Source organism: Neofelis nebulosa, chromosome 1 (assembly GCF_028018385.1).
Source record: "Neofelis nebulosa isolate mNeoNeb1 chromosome 1, mNeoNeb1.pri, whole genome shotgun sequence".
Taxonomy (NCBI): domain Eukaryota; kingdom Metazoa; phylum Chordata; class Mammalia; order Carnivora; family Felidae; genus Neofelis; species Neofelis nebulosa.
The window spans coordinates 122,795,697-122,813,514 of NC_080782.1; the positions used below are offsets into that span (position 1 = coordinate 122,795,697).

Genomic DNA, 17,818 nt, shown 5'->3' on the forward strand with positions numbered 1-17,818 from the left:
CAGTAAGAAAGTGAAGTATTTGGAACTGGAGAAATGTGTTGAAATTTTAGAAAAACAGGTTAACATTATTGTTTTCTAATCAGGTTTCCTCCATCATCTAAAAGTTGAGTGTTCCTATGAAAACTTTCATAAGTCAAAATGGCATAAAGCAAAGAAGCACTTACCATTAATTTATAGGGAAGATTTTTCGAGCATTCCTAAAAATAACCTCTCTTAGGCTTTTCTGATACCTCAGGTCACATCTTGCTAACAGATGCACAAAACAAATGGAGATTAAACATGGATGCTTACAGACACCGTTCAAAGCGCTGGTGGCCTGATGCTGAGATGCTGAGTGTGGCTGTGCTTGGGGTGCCCTGCCTCTCTTAAAATGCTTGCTAGAAAACAAACGCTGAATGCTATTTTCACTTTTCACCTTTTTTGGTAAAAGCGAAAATCTCTTTTGGATTTCTTTTGGTTAGCGAAAACAGGTACTTATATAGGTCTTTCATAAAAGCGAGGTGGCCTAATATGAACTTTTGAAAAGTGGGGGATACCTGTGTGCATTCACAAGTTTTATCAGAACCTTAGGATGTTTGAAAGGGAAGACTTGCTTACTGATATCTCGCCAGATGACAGACTATATGTGCACTTCCTTCCTGACAGCAAAAGAGGTGGTCATGTCTGCCACACATTGTGACACTGGTAGGAAACTAAGACTTCCAGAATCTGAGCACTTTCTCTGTTGGCAGCTTGTTTTCCCAGCCCATGGGTGGTTCACAGTGCACGGGGCTGCCAGTTTGTTTGGATGGGCTTGTAGGAGGAATGCTATGTTCCCAGCCTGGCTTCCACCTGTCTGCTGAGCTGGAATAGTGAAACCTGAGTGGACTTGCCTTCTTTTCTCCAGGCTATCAGCTATCTAGGATGCAGGCTATGCCAGTCCCAGGCTTCAAAATGAGCTAAGCAGTAGGCAGAATGTTGCCTTCTCCTTTTCCCCAAGAGGCTTGCCTTCTTGAACTAACAAGAGGACTATTAGAATGCATTTTGGACCTGTCAGAGGACTGAATCCTAATGTTAAAGATAGTTTTTCCCTCATTTTAATCACAGTTGGGTGAAAGCAGACCCTGATTTAGACAGTTGTGGGGATACTGAGTTGGTTGCTTTGCATTTGTAGGTAAATTGCTTCAAATTTATAACTAAATTAATGAGACGGGGAATGATTAGTTACCCAGTACTCTTTTTAGGACAATTCTAACTTGTGCTTGACTGGTGCTACTGCCTGGAATCTTTTAGGGCTCCCTGGGTAGTATCACTAAAAAGATACTGCTTCTGGAAGACAGGGGTAGATTGAAAGAACGGTCTTAATTAGGAATACAAGATCTTGGACTCTCCTGTGTTCCTTTTGTTTCTTGTATGAATTTTAACAAGTTACCTGTTCAATTGTGAGTTTTAGCTGTGGGGCTGCCGAGGCAGAATGAAACTAACTGGATGAGCTGCTAAAGTGTTAGTCCTTGAGCAGTTTTTGCTTAGAGATCATGGAGAACATTGAGTGAGCCATCTCCATTTCTGGGGACTGCCAGTAATCTTGAGGTTTCTTTCCCTTAAACCTATTTAACTTAAGAGTGTTCAGTTAGCTTTATAGTTGATGGTTTCCAATTCTTGGTCCTTTTTGTGCTTTGCTTTTAGTCTTCTTTTTCTTGGAGATACCCTTTTTGCATTATTTTCTTTTGTGAAGTGGGTGCTCCAGTTCTACACAACTCCTGTTGAAGCTTTTGGCATCGATTAATAGTGATGTCAGAATCTAGTTTGTTTCTCTGTAAATGGTAGATGAGATACTTAATTCATTGTCATCTTTGAGCCATTCTTGAAAATCGAAGGGAAAGTTCTTCTCTACATTTGAAGATATTACCCATTACTTCTTTCTGTCTAGTTCTGATTGACTTCTGTATGAGAAGTGAAAATTGAGGAAGGGAGACTGAAAAGTTTCATTGGTTCCATCCTCATATCTCATTTAACTTTTACAAAGCACTTTGCAAAACAAATTGCTTTCCATCCATTTTATGTCTTATTCTTCATACCATTCCTATGAGATGACACAGTCCTAAGGATAAGACTGAAACAGAGATTAAAAGAAAAGCTTACCCAGCCTTTACTGTTTGTTAGTGGAAATGTGGCAAATTTTGCGGCCATGCTGGAGGGGTGTTCATTGGTAATTGAATTCAAGTGCACTTTATAACCTTCTGTTGCCTAAGGAACTATCCTGAGGAACTGGATGTCATTACCATGATAGAATAAAGAGATGAGTCAGAGCCATACCATACTCCGTATGATTCTGAATGACCTATACCTTACCTGATCCTTCCTGGGTAGGTAGATGAGGATTTGGAAGAAAATTCTTGTTGGCTGTAGTGACACTTGCCATTTTACCTGTAGGTAGCCTGTGTCTTAGGGCTTCTTACTTTTCTTTCTTTTTTTTTTTTTTTAACGTTTATTTATTTTTGAGACAGAGAGAGACAGAGCATGAACAGGGGAGGAGCAGAGCAGAGAGAGAGGGAGACACAGAATCTGAAACAGGCTCCAGGCTCTGAGCTGTCAGCACAGAGCCCAATGCGGGGCTCGAACTCACGGACAGTGAGATCATGACCTGAGCCGAAGTCGGACACTTAACCGACCAAGCCACCCAGGCGCCCCTAGGGCTGGGGGTCTTCTTACTTTTCAAAGGAAGTGGAAGACTCCCTCGGTCACATGTGTCCCATAATTGGATATTTTCCCCAAGGACAACTCAAAATGTGTCATGTGTCATGCATCAGTCAGCATCCCCTGTGCTCATTTATAGGGAAGGATGTTACTCTTGAAGGTGTGGTTTCATAGTTTACTGAGCTGTCCATAACAATCACAGACTTTGACTTGAAATATTTCCTCAGTTTGCCCAATTTGAATAAAGGAATTAATGAATGAATGTACTGTGGTTAGGATGATGCTCCTAAGCCTGTAGTGATGATAATTCTTAAAACACTTACTAAATATTGGGCATATGAAATGAACAAGATAAGGGTTTCTCCCCCAAGCAACTTACAATCTGGTCCACAGAAACAGTTACAATAAACAGTCTGATTGAAAATATTGAGAGCCTGGCCTTGGTAAGTCCTTTCGTTCCTTTTGTGAAGTGATGGACTGTGGCTAAGTGTATAGTTTATAGATGAAGAATAGCTTTTTCCTTGTGTTGTTGGAGCAGTGTCAACTAGTCCAGTCTTCAGGTGTGTATTTTAAAATAGGTCTTTCTGTAGTAAGAACAGCATAATTGCCTTTACAGAATGATCTGTCATCATTCCATTTTATATCTCATAGTTCCCAAGTGGTGTGTGTGTCTGGTTTTGCTTTGTTTTTAATAAATAGGGGAACTGAAGCATGAAGAATTAAAGTGATTTGCTCAAAATCATACTTCTAGTTTTTTAGGATGCTAGAAATAAATCAGGACTCATGGTCTTTTTCCATTAGCCAAAGTTCTAGATAAATTGTGGATTTTGTCATTTTGTTTAACGTGTTAGTTTCCTACTGCTCCGTAAGAAACTCAGCAGTTTAAAGCAAAACCTACTTACTAGCTCACAGTTCCATTCGTCAGAAGTCCAGTATGAATAGTGTGGTTGCATTCTCAGAGTATCAGAGGGCTGAAGTCAAGGTATGTCAGTCAGCTGGGCCAGTTCAAATCTGTAGTCACTGGGGGAAAATCTGCTTCCAAGCTCATTCAGGTGTTGGCCAAATTCAGTTTCTTGGAGTTGTAGAGCTGAGGTCCCTGTTTCTTTGTTGGCTCTCAGCTACTAGAAGCTGCCTGTAGTCGTTTGGCCCCCTTCATGCTCAAGCCAGAAATGACACGATGAATCCTTGTGTCTCTAACATCTCACCTCACATTTAAAGGCCATGTGTGATTGGGTCAGGCTGTGCAGATTATTTCCCTTTCTTAGTAGTCAATTGTGCTGAATAATACAACCTCGGCACAGTACAGTCCTCGTGGTCATTATACAGGGTGCATATGTCACGCTAGGAATCCTGGGGGACATCTTAGAGTTTTACCTATCCCTGTAAACATTTCCCTTAGACTATATTAGACAGCTCCTGAGCAAGGGTGGATGTCCGAAGAGGAAGAGGTATGAATTGACTGTACTGAGGCAGTTAGTGAATTGCTTTGTGATAATAGGTTTTATAAGAAAACCTGTAGTTCCCAGGGATCCTGGGCCTCTTAGAATCCTTACACTTTGGGGGCCAAACCCATTCAGCTGTAGTGTTCTGGTGATAGTCATGTAGCCAAGAGCCCAAATGTAGTTGAAGTTGTCTGGTTAGCCTGTCAGTTAGCCTGAATAATTTTTTTTTAAGTAGAGGGAGAGTAGTGGAAGAATGGGCAAAATGGGTGAAGAAGATTACAAATTTGCAGTTCTAAAATAAGTCATGGGGATAAAAAGTATAGTGTGGGGAATACAGTCAGTAATACTGTACTACTTTAGTGAGCATTTTATGATGTATATAATTGTTGAGTCACTGTGTTGTGCACCTGAAACTAATACTGTGTATCAACTATACTTTAATTACAATTTTTAAAAAATTAAGTTAGCCTGAACAAAGCATTTAGAAAGTACTGAGGTATAGGCTTGCAGTTGTGGGTTTGCATTTACCTGTATGCAAGCCACATGGTTCATGGGATTAACATCCATGATGAACTGTTCCTGTGAAGCACAATGGTGGAAATGAGAAACACTTTATGCTATGTAATGTACTCTGTTCAAAGTAAAGTTTAATCTTTAAATTTTTTTTTAATGTTTATTCTTTTTTGAAAGAGAGAGACAGAGCACAAGCAGGGGTGGGGTGGAGAGAAAGGGGGACACAGAATTTGAAGCAGGCTTCAGGCTCTGAGCTGTCAGCACCAGAGCCCGACGCTCGGCTTGAACTCACGAACCGAGAGATCATGCATGACCTGAGCTGAAGTCAGACTCTCAACCGACTGAGCCACCCAGGGGCCCCACAGTAAAGTTTAATCTTAATCTCTTATTAGATCTCTGCTAACCTCTCTGCTGCTAAGATGCTACCTAATTGCTTTTTGTTTGGCTACATGAACATCTTATGCCAAGAGACCATCCTTAATTGTTTGAGAATTCTATGCCCTTTTTCTGATGAGTGAGAAAAGTTAAAGATTCAGGAAATTGGATAGAGGTCAGTCTCTCCAATGCTTTTTGTATATCCTTGAGTTTAAAAAATTGCCAGTTCTGTTGCTAGGCAAACAAACAAAGGGAAACTCTGTCTAAAAGACTGCCATGTTTAGTCCCATACACCTGCTTTTTAAAAACTGAAGTGGGGCCCCTGGGTGGCTCAGTCGGTTGAGCGTCCGACTTCGGCTCAGGTCATGATCTCATGGTCTGTGAGTTCGAGCCCCGCATCGGGCTCTGTGCTGACTGCTCGGAGCCTGGAGCCTGTTTCGGATTCTGTGTCTCCCTCTCTCTCTGCTCTGCTCCTCCCCTGTTCATGCTCTGTCCCTCTCTGTCTCAAAAATAAATAAACGTTAAAAAAATTAAAAAAAAAAATAAATAAAAACTGAAGAGTTAATAGATACAACCACTACAACAATAAATCCAGTATGGAAGATAAGTTGTATAGTTCATTTGCATTTATTATAATGATTGATCAGGGTATGTTTCATAGTCATTAAGTCATTTAATTAGTTTGGCTCATACAGCATACCTTGGGATCTTTGGACTTTTTTGTTTTTGGTTTCTTATAGAAACCAAACTGTAAAATGTCTAGGAAGTTTCTTATTTCCTGTAGATGATAACCAAAAGATTTATCTTACCACATATAACATTAGGATGTGGTAAGTGAATCAGAGCCTTGAATTATTCTTTGAAAGGGATGGTGAGGGGACAGCTTTTCATCTCAGTACCCAGCCAAATATATTTATTTTATTTTTTAAGTATATTTATTTTTGATGCTATTGCTTTTGATGTGGTACACCTTTGAGCAATTTTTATTGCTTTAAATAAGATTTAATAACACTGAGTATCTTTTAGAGAAGTGAAGGTCATTTTAGTAAATGCAATTTTGTTGAGCTCTTTTCTGGTACCACCTAATGACCTTTAGAAATTTATTTCCTCACCTAATTCTGTTGAATAAGTTTCTATGGAATATTTTTTTTTTTTTACTCCATTTAATTTTATTTATATAAGTAATCTCTATACCCAACTTCAGGTTCAAACTCACAACCCCAAGATCAAGAGTCACATGCTGTACTGATTGAGCCAGCTAGGTACCCCTTTTTTACTCCTATTTTTTTCTTTAATTTTTTTAATGTTTATTTATTTTGAGAGAGAGCGCGCTAGTGGGGGAGGGCAGAGAGAGAGGAAGACACAGAATCTGAAGCAGGCTCCAGGCTGTCAGCACAAAGGCTGATGTGGGGCTCAAACTCACAAACTGTGAGATCATGACCTGAGCCAAAGTCGGATGCCCAACTGACTGAGCCACCCAGGTGCCCCTTATCCTTTTTAAAATAAAATGCTTTATGCTGTTAAACAACAACATTCACCTGAATAATTCGAAGATCATATTAGCTTTTTTCAGTTATTCTTGAATTGGGTTGCATCCCATCTGGCAAATCAGGAGCTCTGAGGAGCTGTGCAAAATGGAAGCCTTTTATAGGCAAAAGGTAGTGGAAAAAGGAAGTGTCTAACAAAGAGTGGATTGTTTCAAGCAAGGTAACCTTCTTTGGGGGAGGCAGGGGGCCTATGGTGCATATTACCTCACTAGTGCTGATCACATAATTCCAGATTAACTGGTTAAAGGTGACATTCCTGGGAGAGGCTGAAACTACACTTAGGTTAGATATTAAGCCTTGTTTTGCTGATGTGGGGCTTAGTACAAGTGACTCCATTTTGGTCCAGTTGTCTCTTTTTTTTCTTAATGCTTCTATCAGTAATTGAATAAATGAAAGATGATTATAGAACTTGAGTAACAAAAACCTACTCTGTATGTGTAAATGACAGTATTGCCACTGTTAGCTACATGGAAGCTCCCAGAGAAGATAAACGGAGTACCTGGACTCATAGTCGGACTTTAGATTCTCTCAAGAGTTTACAGTGGCTCCTTATGAGGGTATCACTGGGCCAAGCCTAGAGAACATAGAACTCACCATAGTTGAACATCTGGCTAGGCTGCAGTGAGGGTCCAATACTAGATGTCCAACAAGAATATGGTCAGGGGAGTCCAGTGCTCTGTATTTTCTATTTATAAGCTTACCATGGCTAACCTTAGCTCTTCTGGAAAAGTCAAAGTAGAAAAACTCTGTGGGGTGGAATGAGTGTCCTTGAGGTCCTGGAAGTAGAGCGAGGAAGGAAGTGAAGAAGTTATTAACATATGGTTCCAATAAGCCAAGAATCTGGCTGGGTCACTTCACCAGCTATTGTCATTTTAAAAGCCCGGAACAAAAGTGGCTGATGGTGATGGCAGTATTGGAGGGTTTGACTCAGTTCTCATAGTTCCCTTTTAATTGTGCTGTCTGACAAAAGAGTCGGCTCCAATCTTTACCCTAGAGATTCCATTCCTCTCTTTCATGTGTTTCAAGTCTTCTCCTTCTTGGTTCATTCCCTCATTTTGGTGGAGCATATCCTGCAGTAGCTTCCTGAGTTGTATAGGGACAAATTTTGAAAGCTCAAGCTTCTGAAAATGTCTATTCTGAACTCAAAATTTGATTGCTTTGTTGGGTATAGAATTCTCAGTTCAAAATTATTTTTCTTCGTGTTTTTAAAGGCCTTGTTCTGTTGTCATTTAGCTTTTCATGTATTGTTTTTAAAAAATCTAAATCTGTTCTGGTTACCTTATATATCATCAAATTTTCACCCTTTCTGTCAAGTGTTATAGAATGTTCTTTGTATTTAGTGTTTTGAAATTTCACTGTAATATTGCCTTTTTGTGGTCTATTTTTGTCCTTTGTTCTGGAGACGTATCCTTGGGTACTGGGAAATATTATTGCATTATTTCTTGGGTAACTTGCTTCCCTGTTTTCTCCTATTATTTGCGTATTGGGCCTTCCAAACTGATCTTACATTTCCTCTCTTATTTTTCCATCTCTGTCTTTTTGCTCTACTTTTTGGGAGAATTCCTCAGTTTTTATCTTCCGATCCTGTTGAGCTTTCTCTTGAGTTTCTGTTCTGTTTTCAACTTCTATGTGTTCTTTTTCCTCTGAATGTTTCTTAAAATGGCATTATGTTATCTTTTGTGGATATTAGTGATTTTGAAAATCTTTTTGCATAGTCTATATATGACAAGCAGCCCCCCCCCCCTTTTTTTTATGTCTTGCATTAGTGGCTTTTCTCAAATGTCCAATAACCTGGGTTGTCTGCTGATGTTTAAGAATGAGGGACTAACAAACTGATTGGAAACTGTAGACGAACTGGTTTGTTAAGTGTGCACTTTATGGTAGAACAACTTTGTCCAATAGAGATACAATGTGAGTTCCATATGTATCAGATTTTCTGGCAGCTACAGAAAAAGGCATAAAGAAAAAAAAAAAAAAAGAAACATGTGAAATTAATTGTAATAATATTAGTTTATGTAATCCAATATATAAAAATATTTCAATAGGTAGTAAACATGAAATTATTAATGAGATGTTTTATATTTTGTTTTTAGTATTAAGTTGTTGGACTCCAGTGTTTGTTTTACATTTATATATAGTACATCTCAATTTAGATGTTAAATTTTCAGGGGCGCCTGGGTGGCGCAGTCGGTTAAGCGTCCGACTTCAGCCAGGTCACGATCTCGCGGTCCGTGAGTTCGAGCCCCGCGTCGGGCTCTGGGCTGACGGCTCGGAGCCTGGAGCCTGTTTCCGATGCTGTGTCTCCCTCTCTCTCTGCCCCTCCCCCGTTCATGCTCTGTCTCTCTCTGTCCCAAAAATAAAAATATAAAACGTTGAAAAAAAAAATTAAAAAAAAAAATTTTCATAAAAAGTAGTTGAGGTAAATTTAGACTTTATAAATTTTACAGGTCAAAGTAGATTCACATACTCAGGATATTCCAAACATACTTAAGTTTAACATTAACAATAAAATACAAATTTTTAAATTTAAATTTATTTAAAGTTAAATAAAATTTAAAATTCTTCCCTCAGGCATACTAATGACATTAAAAGTGCTAAGTTATTACATGTGGGTAGTAGCTACCATATTAGATTGCAGAGTTCCAGAGTGATCTACTTGGACTGTGTCAGGAGTTTTAGGTCATTTTTTCAATTCCCAGGCAAGAGTCTACCAATTTACCACCTCAGTGGTAAGGGCCATGCTGCTGGGGTTCTGAGAAACTTTAAGGGGGAAGGTGCTAGGTGTCTTAGTAGGTAATATGCATAGATTTTCTTACTCTTCTTTTTGGTATAGGATTCCTGCCCACAACTGTGCCTGGCATCTCCCAGTCACAGACCCTATTTTACTTTCTTGTAAGAATAAAACTTCCAGGGACACCTGAGTGGCGCTGTCTATTTGGTGTCAGACTCTTGATCTTGCAGTTGGTGGGATCCAGCCCTTCATCGGGCTCCAAGCTAATGATATTGTGCAAAGCCTGCTTGGGATTCTATCTCTCTCCTCGACTGCTCCCTCTCGCATGCATGGGCACACGCTCTCTCTCAAAATCAATAAATAAACTTAAAAAAAAAAAAAGAATATACTTCTTTCTGCTGGAGTAAGGGAGGGTACTCTCCCAGTGGTATGGGCCAGGAGGACTGGGGCAGTGGGGGAGGGAGGATCTACCTGTAGATCCAAGTGCTTCTTAAACAGCTTCCAACCAGTCCTCCTGTTTTTAGCCTATCCCTTCCAACTCCCATTTCCATAGGTTCCTGGGGCTGGTAAATCTTGAACCTTTTGAGGACCTTTAAATATAGTTCGGCTTGGTTATTGGCTTTTCCTACTTTTAGTTTAGGATTCAGCTGTCTTAGGCCTGCTGGGTTTACTGCTTGTCCTATTTATTCACAGCCTCAAAACTTGTTTGCCCTTGTGCTTTTCTTATTCTTCCAACCTTGTAGGCTCTTGCTTTCATCATTGTTATCTTTCCAAAAATTCTTTTTCCGTAGATTCAGAAGGGTTTCAAGAAGGGTCAAGACATTAGGTACTTTTATCTAGTAGTTCCTGTTAATCTGTATTCATGAGCAAACTTGGATATTATAAAAGGTTTCACTTAGTATCTATGCTTCTTCCAATATTTGTGTTTATAGTTAAAGGCTTTAGGGGAAGACTCAGTAGGAAGGACAGGAAGATGAAGTAGTGAGTGCCAACAGGCTAGGAGAGCAAGAGTTTGGTTGGGGGCAGAAGAGAATTGACAGCAAGCAAGGAGAATTTTGAGAGGAGAGGCATTTAGAGGCAGGTAGGTTGATTAGAGAACCTAATGAAAAAGCTTGGACGTTTGAGGTGTTAGCCACAAATATAGCTCCAGCAGCATTTATCTTCCTGGACTTCACTACCTTTAGTCATTTATGCTTTTTATGATCTGGAAATTTCTCATTGTGTATCTCAGAATCCACAAAACAACTAATGATACAATGAAAACACTGAGCAAAGCTTACTGTTTGTAAACACTGTATACATAGGACTTGTAAGGAAAACACACATAGTTTTAAGTCAAACAGTACACCCTCAATATAGTGTAGGAGCAGGTTCCATTTCAGTAATTGAATTGAGCTTGCTATTTGGGTGTTCTGTTGGGTTTTGAAACTGAATTTTGTCTGTAGGGTGATTCGCTTTCCTGGTAGTTGCTGCCCTCTGTTGGAAATTTTGAGGAAATACAACTTTGATCCTGCATGCATCATTTTTGCTCTCCTTACTCAAACTGACCACTAAAATATGGTTAATTTTTTAAGTAAGTAAATCTGTTTCTAATGTACCAAGGAAAGCAAGGGAAAGTGGTATCTTTCTTTTTATGAAAAGTTATATTTACTTTGATATCAAAGGCAAGAGTTAGTGGGCATTAAGTGGGACCAAGACACAAGAATTTGGAGAATGCAAAGATTTTTGGGCTTCGGAATCTGGAGACTAAAGTTCATTCCCAGCTTGTTGCTGGTCATGTGACTTCCATGATTTACTCTACCTGTCTAGGCTTCAGTTTTTTCATTGACACAGTGAATAGATTTGAGAGCTTCTTCCGGGTTTGGTATTTTAGGAAAGCAGCCCCAGATGGTGGTATTTGTTCATAGGAAATATAATGACTGAGTCTCAGGCTCTGCCCTGAAGGAACTTAGTCTGGAAAGGGGTAGAGGAGACAGTCAAGAGACAATTGTAATCCACAAGTAGTGCTATGAGACAGTCAAGTACCTATTACTGTGGAAACATAAGGAGAAGCACTTGTCCAATTAGAGGAGGTATCATCCTGCAGGGCCTGTTTGATTTAGCTTTGAGAGCACAGTCTAGACTGAGGGAAGGAGCAGCCTAGGGAAAGTCTGGAGTGGTGAGACAGCATGATCTATTTGTGGACCTGCAACTAGTTTGGGATGCGAGGGTTTGCAAGAGGTGAGGGGGAGAATCCAGGAAGGAATGTCCTATTCCACGGTAAGGAATTTGGATTTTAACCTGAGGGTAGTAGTAGGGAGCCATTGAAGTGTTTTAAATGAGGAAATACCATGGACACCGTGTCATTTTAGAAAGATTACTCTTGGATGTAATATGGATAATGGATTTAGTGTTGGGTAGACAGGACTGGAGGCAGGGAGATCAGTTAGGAAGCTGTTACAGTAAGTCAGGCAGGAGATAATAATTCTGTAAACTTACATAGCGTTAGTAGGGATGAGCAGAAAGGAAATAAAGTCTGTAGGCAGAAGGAACAAGTTGCTGGTTTCCTTTCTCTAACTTTAACCTGTAGCTGTGAGCAATCCAGCTGGCACTGTTTCATTAGACCCAAGTTCTGTTACCTGTGTTACATCCGTCCCAGAATTGTTGGGGTTATTGATTGGTTCTGAGGAACATTTTGAGTTTGGAGGACCAGATCTTAGAAGCAACTGCTCTAGGTGCAAATAAGTTTGACCGTGGCTGTGGCAACCTAAATTGTACATCCTCATCCTTTTTGTAGCTTGTTTTCGCAAGTGCCAGGTAGTAACTAAGGGTGGTGACAAAAGGAACTGTTAGTCTCCTTGGGTGTTGCTGTCTGCCTCACCATCCTTCTATCTTCAGTTCCTAGTTAACAGCACACATAAAGTAACTTTAAACTCCATTGATTCTGAGCAAGGTTCTTAACAGCTTCAGGTATGTGATTAGCACTCAGTCAGTGGAAGCTTGACCTCCTCTGGACCATGGTGGGAAAAGTTAAGATTCACAGTTTACGCTGGATTTAACTGACTTAATAACATGAGCAAAAAGAAATAATGGTTTAAAATTAAGTATTAGGGCAAAGAATTCCTACTTTACCACCCTGCTTGTTCCCTTTTCTCTTTTTCTTTTTCTTTCTTTCTTTCTTTCTTTCTTTCTTTCTTTCTTTCTTTCTTTCTTTCTTTCTTTCTAAGTATGGCATGTACATAGAAGAGAACATAAAATGTAGAATAATGAAACCAAGTAGAATATTGTGAGCCCCTTAGAAGCCCCCTTTTCCCCTTCTGCAGTCACACCTCACCCACTCACCCCAAGTAAGCACTGTTTTGACATTTGTGATCATCATTCCTTTCATAATTTTACATTCTAAATAATATAGTGTCCATGTTTTTAAACTGCATATAAATGAAATAAATTCAATTTTAATGTTTGTAAATAGCTCTGAGTTCATTTAATTTTTCTGTATAATTGTTCTCCACAGATACATGGTATCTGTTCTACTCTTGATGGCTCCTGGGATTGTTCTCTGTTTTAGGTACTCTGGTGTTGCTGTGAACATTCTTGTTTATACACATCCTGGTACATACATACAAGTTTCTGCAGGGTAGATTTATAGAAATTGATGAGTTGTACATATACATATTTAACTTCATTAGATGATGCCTTGCTGGTTTCCAAAGTGGCCAGAGCAATTTACATTACCACTAACAGAGTGTGAGAGCTCCCGCTCCTCTACAGCTAGACAGACATGAAAATGTTTGCCCATCTTAAGAGTGGGAAGCATTATCATTGTGGTTTTGGTTGGCATGTCCTTGCTTACTAATAGAGTTGAGTATGTTTCATAGGTGTATTGGTCATCAGATTGAGTCTGTGCAGGTCTTTACTCCCCCCCCCCCCCCCCCCCCAAGTATCAGGTATTAGTGACCTTAAAACTCTTGATGCCTCTTAGCTAAGGGAATGTGCTAAGGAACACTTGGCTGAAATCTTTTAGTTTGTGGAAAGCAGCTTAGATCCTTTTACCTTATTCTTTTTTCCCCCCAATCCATCTGGTATTTGGGACATTTCCTGGAATTTCACTGATCTATCTTCTCTTTCTTCTCCCTCCTTTTTCCTGTTTCCTAGACTCTGAAGCGGCTCATGGCAGATGAGGTAAGGAAATTTTGTTCAGCATGTGCATGTTCTACCTCATTTCCTCCACTGTGATACTTACCAGTTGTCATAACTTTGACTTTCTATAACTTGAAATGGTGATACTGGCTCTATTCTCAGATCTTCCCAAAGCTTTTCCCTAACTCTTTGCTCTGTGTTTGGCCCATTGCATGCATTTCCCTGGGACATTCATTGGTTTCCAAGGGTAGGCACGTTCTTTAAATTCATAACTGACTTGCAGTCTGGATGCAACCCCTATCACTTGAAGTCCCCCAGTGCTTGCAGATACTTAACTTTTATTTTCAAACAGGTGGAGCGAACAAACTGCAGCTTATTGGTGGCTCTTTGATTTGAGCATCTGTACTTGAGTTTTGGGGAATGGTTCATGAATCTTTGGTTGGCAGAGAGGTGGCTTATATATCCCTAAAGTACACTATATTCTTTTCTGTCAGTTCAGTGCTGCTAGAGGGCTTAGAAATGGCCAGAGAGCTCAAGAACAAAGTTTTCTCATTTTAGAGAGGTTTCAAATCTTAATACTTCAGATCTCTTATCTTTGGATGAAAGTGAGAGTACAGAGTCAGTATACTAAATTAGATGTCAGAGTTCTTGTTTTCATGTCAGAAGATATTTTTTAAAGTTTATTTTAAGAGACAGAGAGGGAGAGAGAGAGAATGAGCAGGGGAAGGCCGAGGGAGGGAGGGAGGGGGAGAGGGAGAGGGAGGGAGGGAGGGAGGGAGGGAGGGAGGGAGAGAGAGAGAGAGAGAGAGAGAGAGAGAGAGAGAGAGAGAATTCCAAGCAGGCTCTGCACTTTCAGCGCAGAGCACAACATGGGGCTTGAGATCATGACCTGAGCCGAAGCCAAGAGTTGGACACTTAACCGACTGAGCCACCCAGGTACCGCCATGTCAGAAGACCCTCGAAGTGCCCACAAACCAGAGGAACCTTGCACATATAAGAAGCTAGAATTTGGCTACTTGATGTGTGGATTGTTGTGTAAATGAAAATGTATAACTGTTAATACTTTTTTCTTTTTCTCAGCTGGAGAGATTTACCAGCATGAGAATTAAAAAGGAGAAGGAAAAGCCCAATTCTGCTCATAGAAATTCTTCTGCAGCATATGGGGATGATCCCACAGCACAGTCATTGCAAGATGTTTCAGACGAGCAAGTTCTAGTACTCTTTGAACAGATGCTGGTAAGTTTCCCACCCCAAAACATTGCTTTTTTTCTGAAAATGCATTTGTGGGCATGGTTGGTACTCTTTTGGGCATGATCTCCCTTAATGAGTCCCTTTTTTACCCGAAGTATTTGTTTATTTTGAGAGAGCGTGGGAGAAGGAGAGGGAGGGGCAGAGAGGGAACGTGAGAAACAATCCCAAGTAGGCTCTGTGCTGACAGCACAGGCTTGATCCCACAACTGCAAGATCATGACCTGAGCTGAAATCAAGAGTCCGACACTTAACTGAGCTACCCAGGCACCCCCTACTCACTTAATTAGCCCTTAATTACAAAAGGTCCAGGCTTGACAGAGAACTTTTTTTTTTAATGTTTATTTTTGACAGAGAGCGACAGAGTGCAGATGGTGAGGGGGGGCGGGGGGGGGGACGGACAGAATCTGAAGCAGGCTCCAGGCTGTGAGGTGTCAGCACAGAGCCTGACATGGGGCTCAAACTCACGAACTGCAAGATCATGACCTGAGCCAAAGTCAGACACTTAACCAACTGAGCCACCCAGGCACCCCTTAGTTTTTTTTCAAATGTTTGTTTATTTTTGAGAGAGAGGGAGAGAGAGACCAAGCGTGATTAGGGGAGGGGCAGAGAGAGAGGGAGCCACAGAATCCAAAGCAGGCTCCATGCTGTGAGGTGTCAGCACAGAGCCCAGCGTGGGGCTTGGACTCACAGACTGCACAATCATGACCTGAACTGAGCCACCCAGGCGCCCCAACAGAGAGGTTCTTATTAGCAGTCCTATTAACAAAGGGACTAAATTTATAAGCACCCATCCATAAGATTGGAATTGATGAGTTAGGCTTGGAAATATCTGATTAGTGACCACCTCCTTAATGTCCTGCCCAGCATTGTGTTAGCCACAAAGACATAAGGTGAGTGCACCAACTCATGGGGTAGTGTGGAGACTACCTTTGGGTTAGCCAGGGTGGGTAAAGTTTCACAAAGAATCTTATAGAAGAGACTGAGTAATGGAAAGGCATAATTTGCTGAACGTCTTCTATTTAGTGGTGAATCTGGAAAGAGAAATCTGATGCTACAATTACTAGAAGACCTTTAAAGATTATGGTTGAAGCCAGTTGAGTAATGAAGTACACAAGGATGTGACTTAATTTCCTGTCCTCAGTGAGGAACACTGAAGAAGACACTCAGTGAATGTCCACTAGCGCTCAGTCTTGAAAAGTTTTGAGTACTTGTTTCTAAGGTTTCATAAGACCTGTATATTGCCTGGATATAGGATTTCAGATTCAAATAGAGACTAGCGGCAGACCTCATTTAATTGAGAGTATGGTCTTAAAATTCTTAACACAGGGCCTGGTATATTGAAACACTCAGCCAGCACTATTATTCTTTTTTCAGTAAAAGCTTTTAGTTTGTCTCTTAATCCAAGTGCTGTATGAGCCTAACACAATCTCTTGGGTTTGGACTGCCAATTTACATGTCTTTGGGGGCCAGGGAGTTGGCAGGAATAAGTTAGACCAGATAGCAGATGATGAAAAGGAGTGAGGACTGTAGTCGGATGCAGAAGGACTTTCGGCCTGTTAGGAAGGCCAGCCGTGATTCAGTGGCAGTAGGCTCTGTAGCACTCCAGTTGGAAATGCCAGTAGTGCCAGATACTTGTATTTTCTAAGGAAGCCAGAAATCTTCAATTTTTGGAGACAGTAGTTCTTTCATAGCATCAACTATCATAACCAGCTTTCAAATTTCACCATTAGATCATTTTTTTGAAAACCATTTGTTTGCTCAAATCACAGTTCCAAGTTAGGTCCATTGTATGAATGTTCTTTTAAGTTTTATTTTATTACAGGTTTCGTCCCTCTCTTTTATCCTTGCTATTACTACAAAAAATTTGTGGAAGAAATCATTTGACTTCTAGAGTTACCCACAGTCTGAAATTTGATGACTGCATCTTGTGATGCTAGAAATCTGTATTTTTACATGAAGTCTTCCAAATTTAAAATGTTGAGCTAGCCAAGCAAAATATACTGTGTTTTGGGGTCTGATTCAACCTGAAGGCCACGTACGTTGCAATTTCTGTGTTCAGTTTATCTGTAAAAGGAGAAAAAAAGCACCAGGAATTGGGTCAGAAAAACATCACATTAGTATTACTATTTTGAGGCAGTGTTTCATTCTCATTCTCTCTCTCTCTCTCTCTCTCTCTCTCTCTCTCTCTCTCTTTCTCTCTCTCTCTCTCTGTCTCTCTCTCTCTCTCTCTTTCTCTCTCTCTCTCTGTCTCTCTCACACACACACACAGCGAGAGAGAAGAGAGAGAAATGGAGAGTAGAAGAGAAGAAATGGAAAGTATCCATTTTACCCCTACCCTTTCCCCATTTCAGATACTATTTCAGACTTGTTGGGTTAAACTGTGCTCATCAAGGTACTGAGCTCAGACACATGGCTATACAAAGGCTCAAGCAGTGCCTTTTCTTCAATAATACACCCAAGTTATATCTGTTGAGGGGCTTTATCAGACTTTTCTAGTTCTTTCTTCATGGGAAAGAAGTTTGTACAGGAACTGAATTAACCAGGGATATTGGGTGTTTATGCCTGAGAGTGGTGCACATCTTGTGGGTGTTTGGATGATGCCAGTCATCCAGAGGAAATTTTTAAGATCCATTCCAAGTACAAAACCAGTATGTGTGCTTTTCTTTCAATAATAAAACAATTTTTTTCATCTATTTTAAAAACCCATTTTTGTTAGGAAAAACATTAAGAGTATAAAAGTGTTTGTAGGAATCTATGCTAAAATGTTAACCATTAACATTTATCCCTGAGGAATTTTCATTGTCTGGTGATAGCTTAAACCTCAAGGGATCAGGAAAACTTATTTATTCAGTAACTATTTAATTTAACTTCTCACTAAATATACTAAATATTAAACACTGAAAAATTGTAAGGAACTTGATGCAGTTTTGTTTTTTCCTTTTTTCCCCCTTCCTCTACTAGCTGGATATGAACCTTAACGAGGAGAAACAGCAACCTTTGAGGGAGAAGGATATTATCATCAAGAGAGAGATGGTGTCCCAATACTTGCACACCTCTAAGGCTGTGAGTCCTAGGGCAGGTACCCATGACGTGGGAGACCCTGCCCTCATCTTGGACCTGTTTGTTTTACCAGTTCCTTAGAACATTGTGTGTCTACATCAGTC

At 40.2% G+C, this 17,818-nt stretch overlaps 1 protein-coding gene across 3 annotated transcripts in view; it reads left to right on the forward strand.

The window, feature by feature from the left end:
* DIAPH1 (diaphanous related formin 1) overlaps positions 1 to 17,818 on the forward strand; it is a 103,549-nt gene that overhangs the window by 13,178 nt on the left and 72,553 nt on the right. For 2 of the 3 annotated variants that reach the window (XM_058733663.1, XM_058733643.1), the window contains exons 2-4: positions 13,419 to 13,445; positions 14,484 to 14,639; positions 17,616 to 17,717. In XM_058733663.1, coding sequence (XP_058589646.1) covers positions 13,419 to 13,445; positions 14,484 to 14,639; positions 17,616 to 17,717 — 285 coding nt within the window. The remainder of the gene's footprint in view (positions 1 to 13,418; positions 13,446 to 14,483; positions 14,640 to 17,615; positions 17,718 to 17,818) is intronic. The other variant, XM_058733652.1, reaches the window with a different exon arrangement.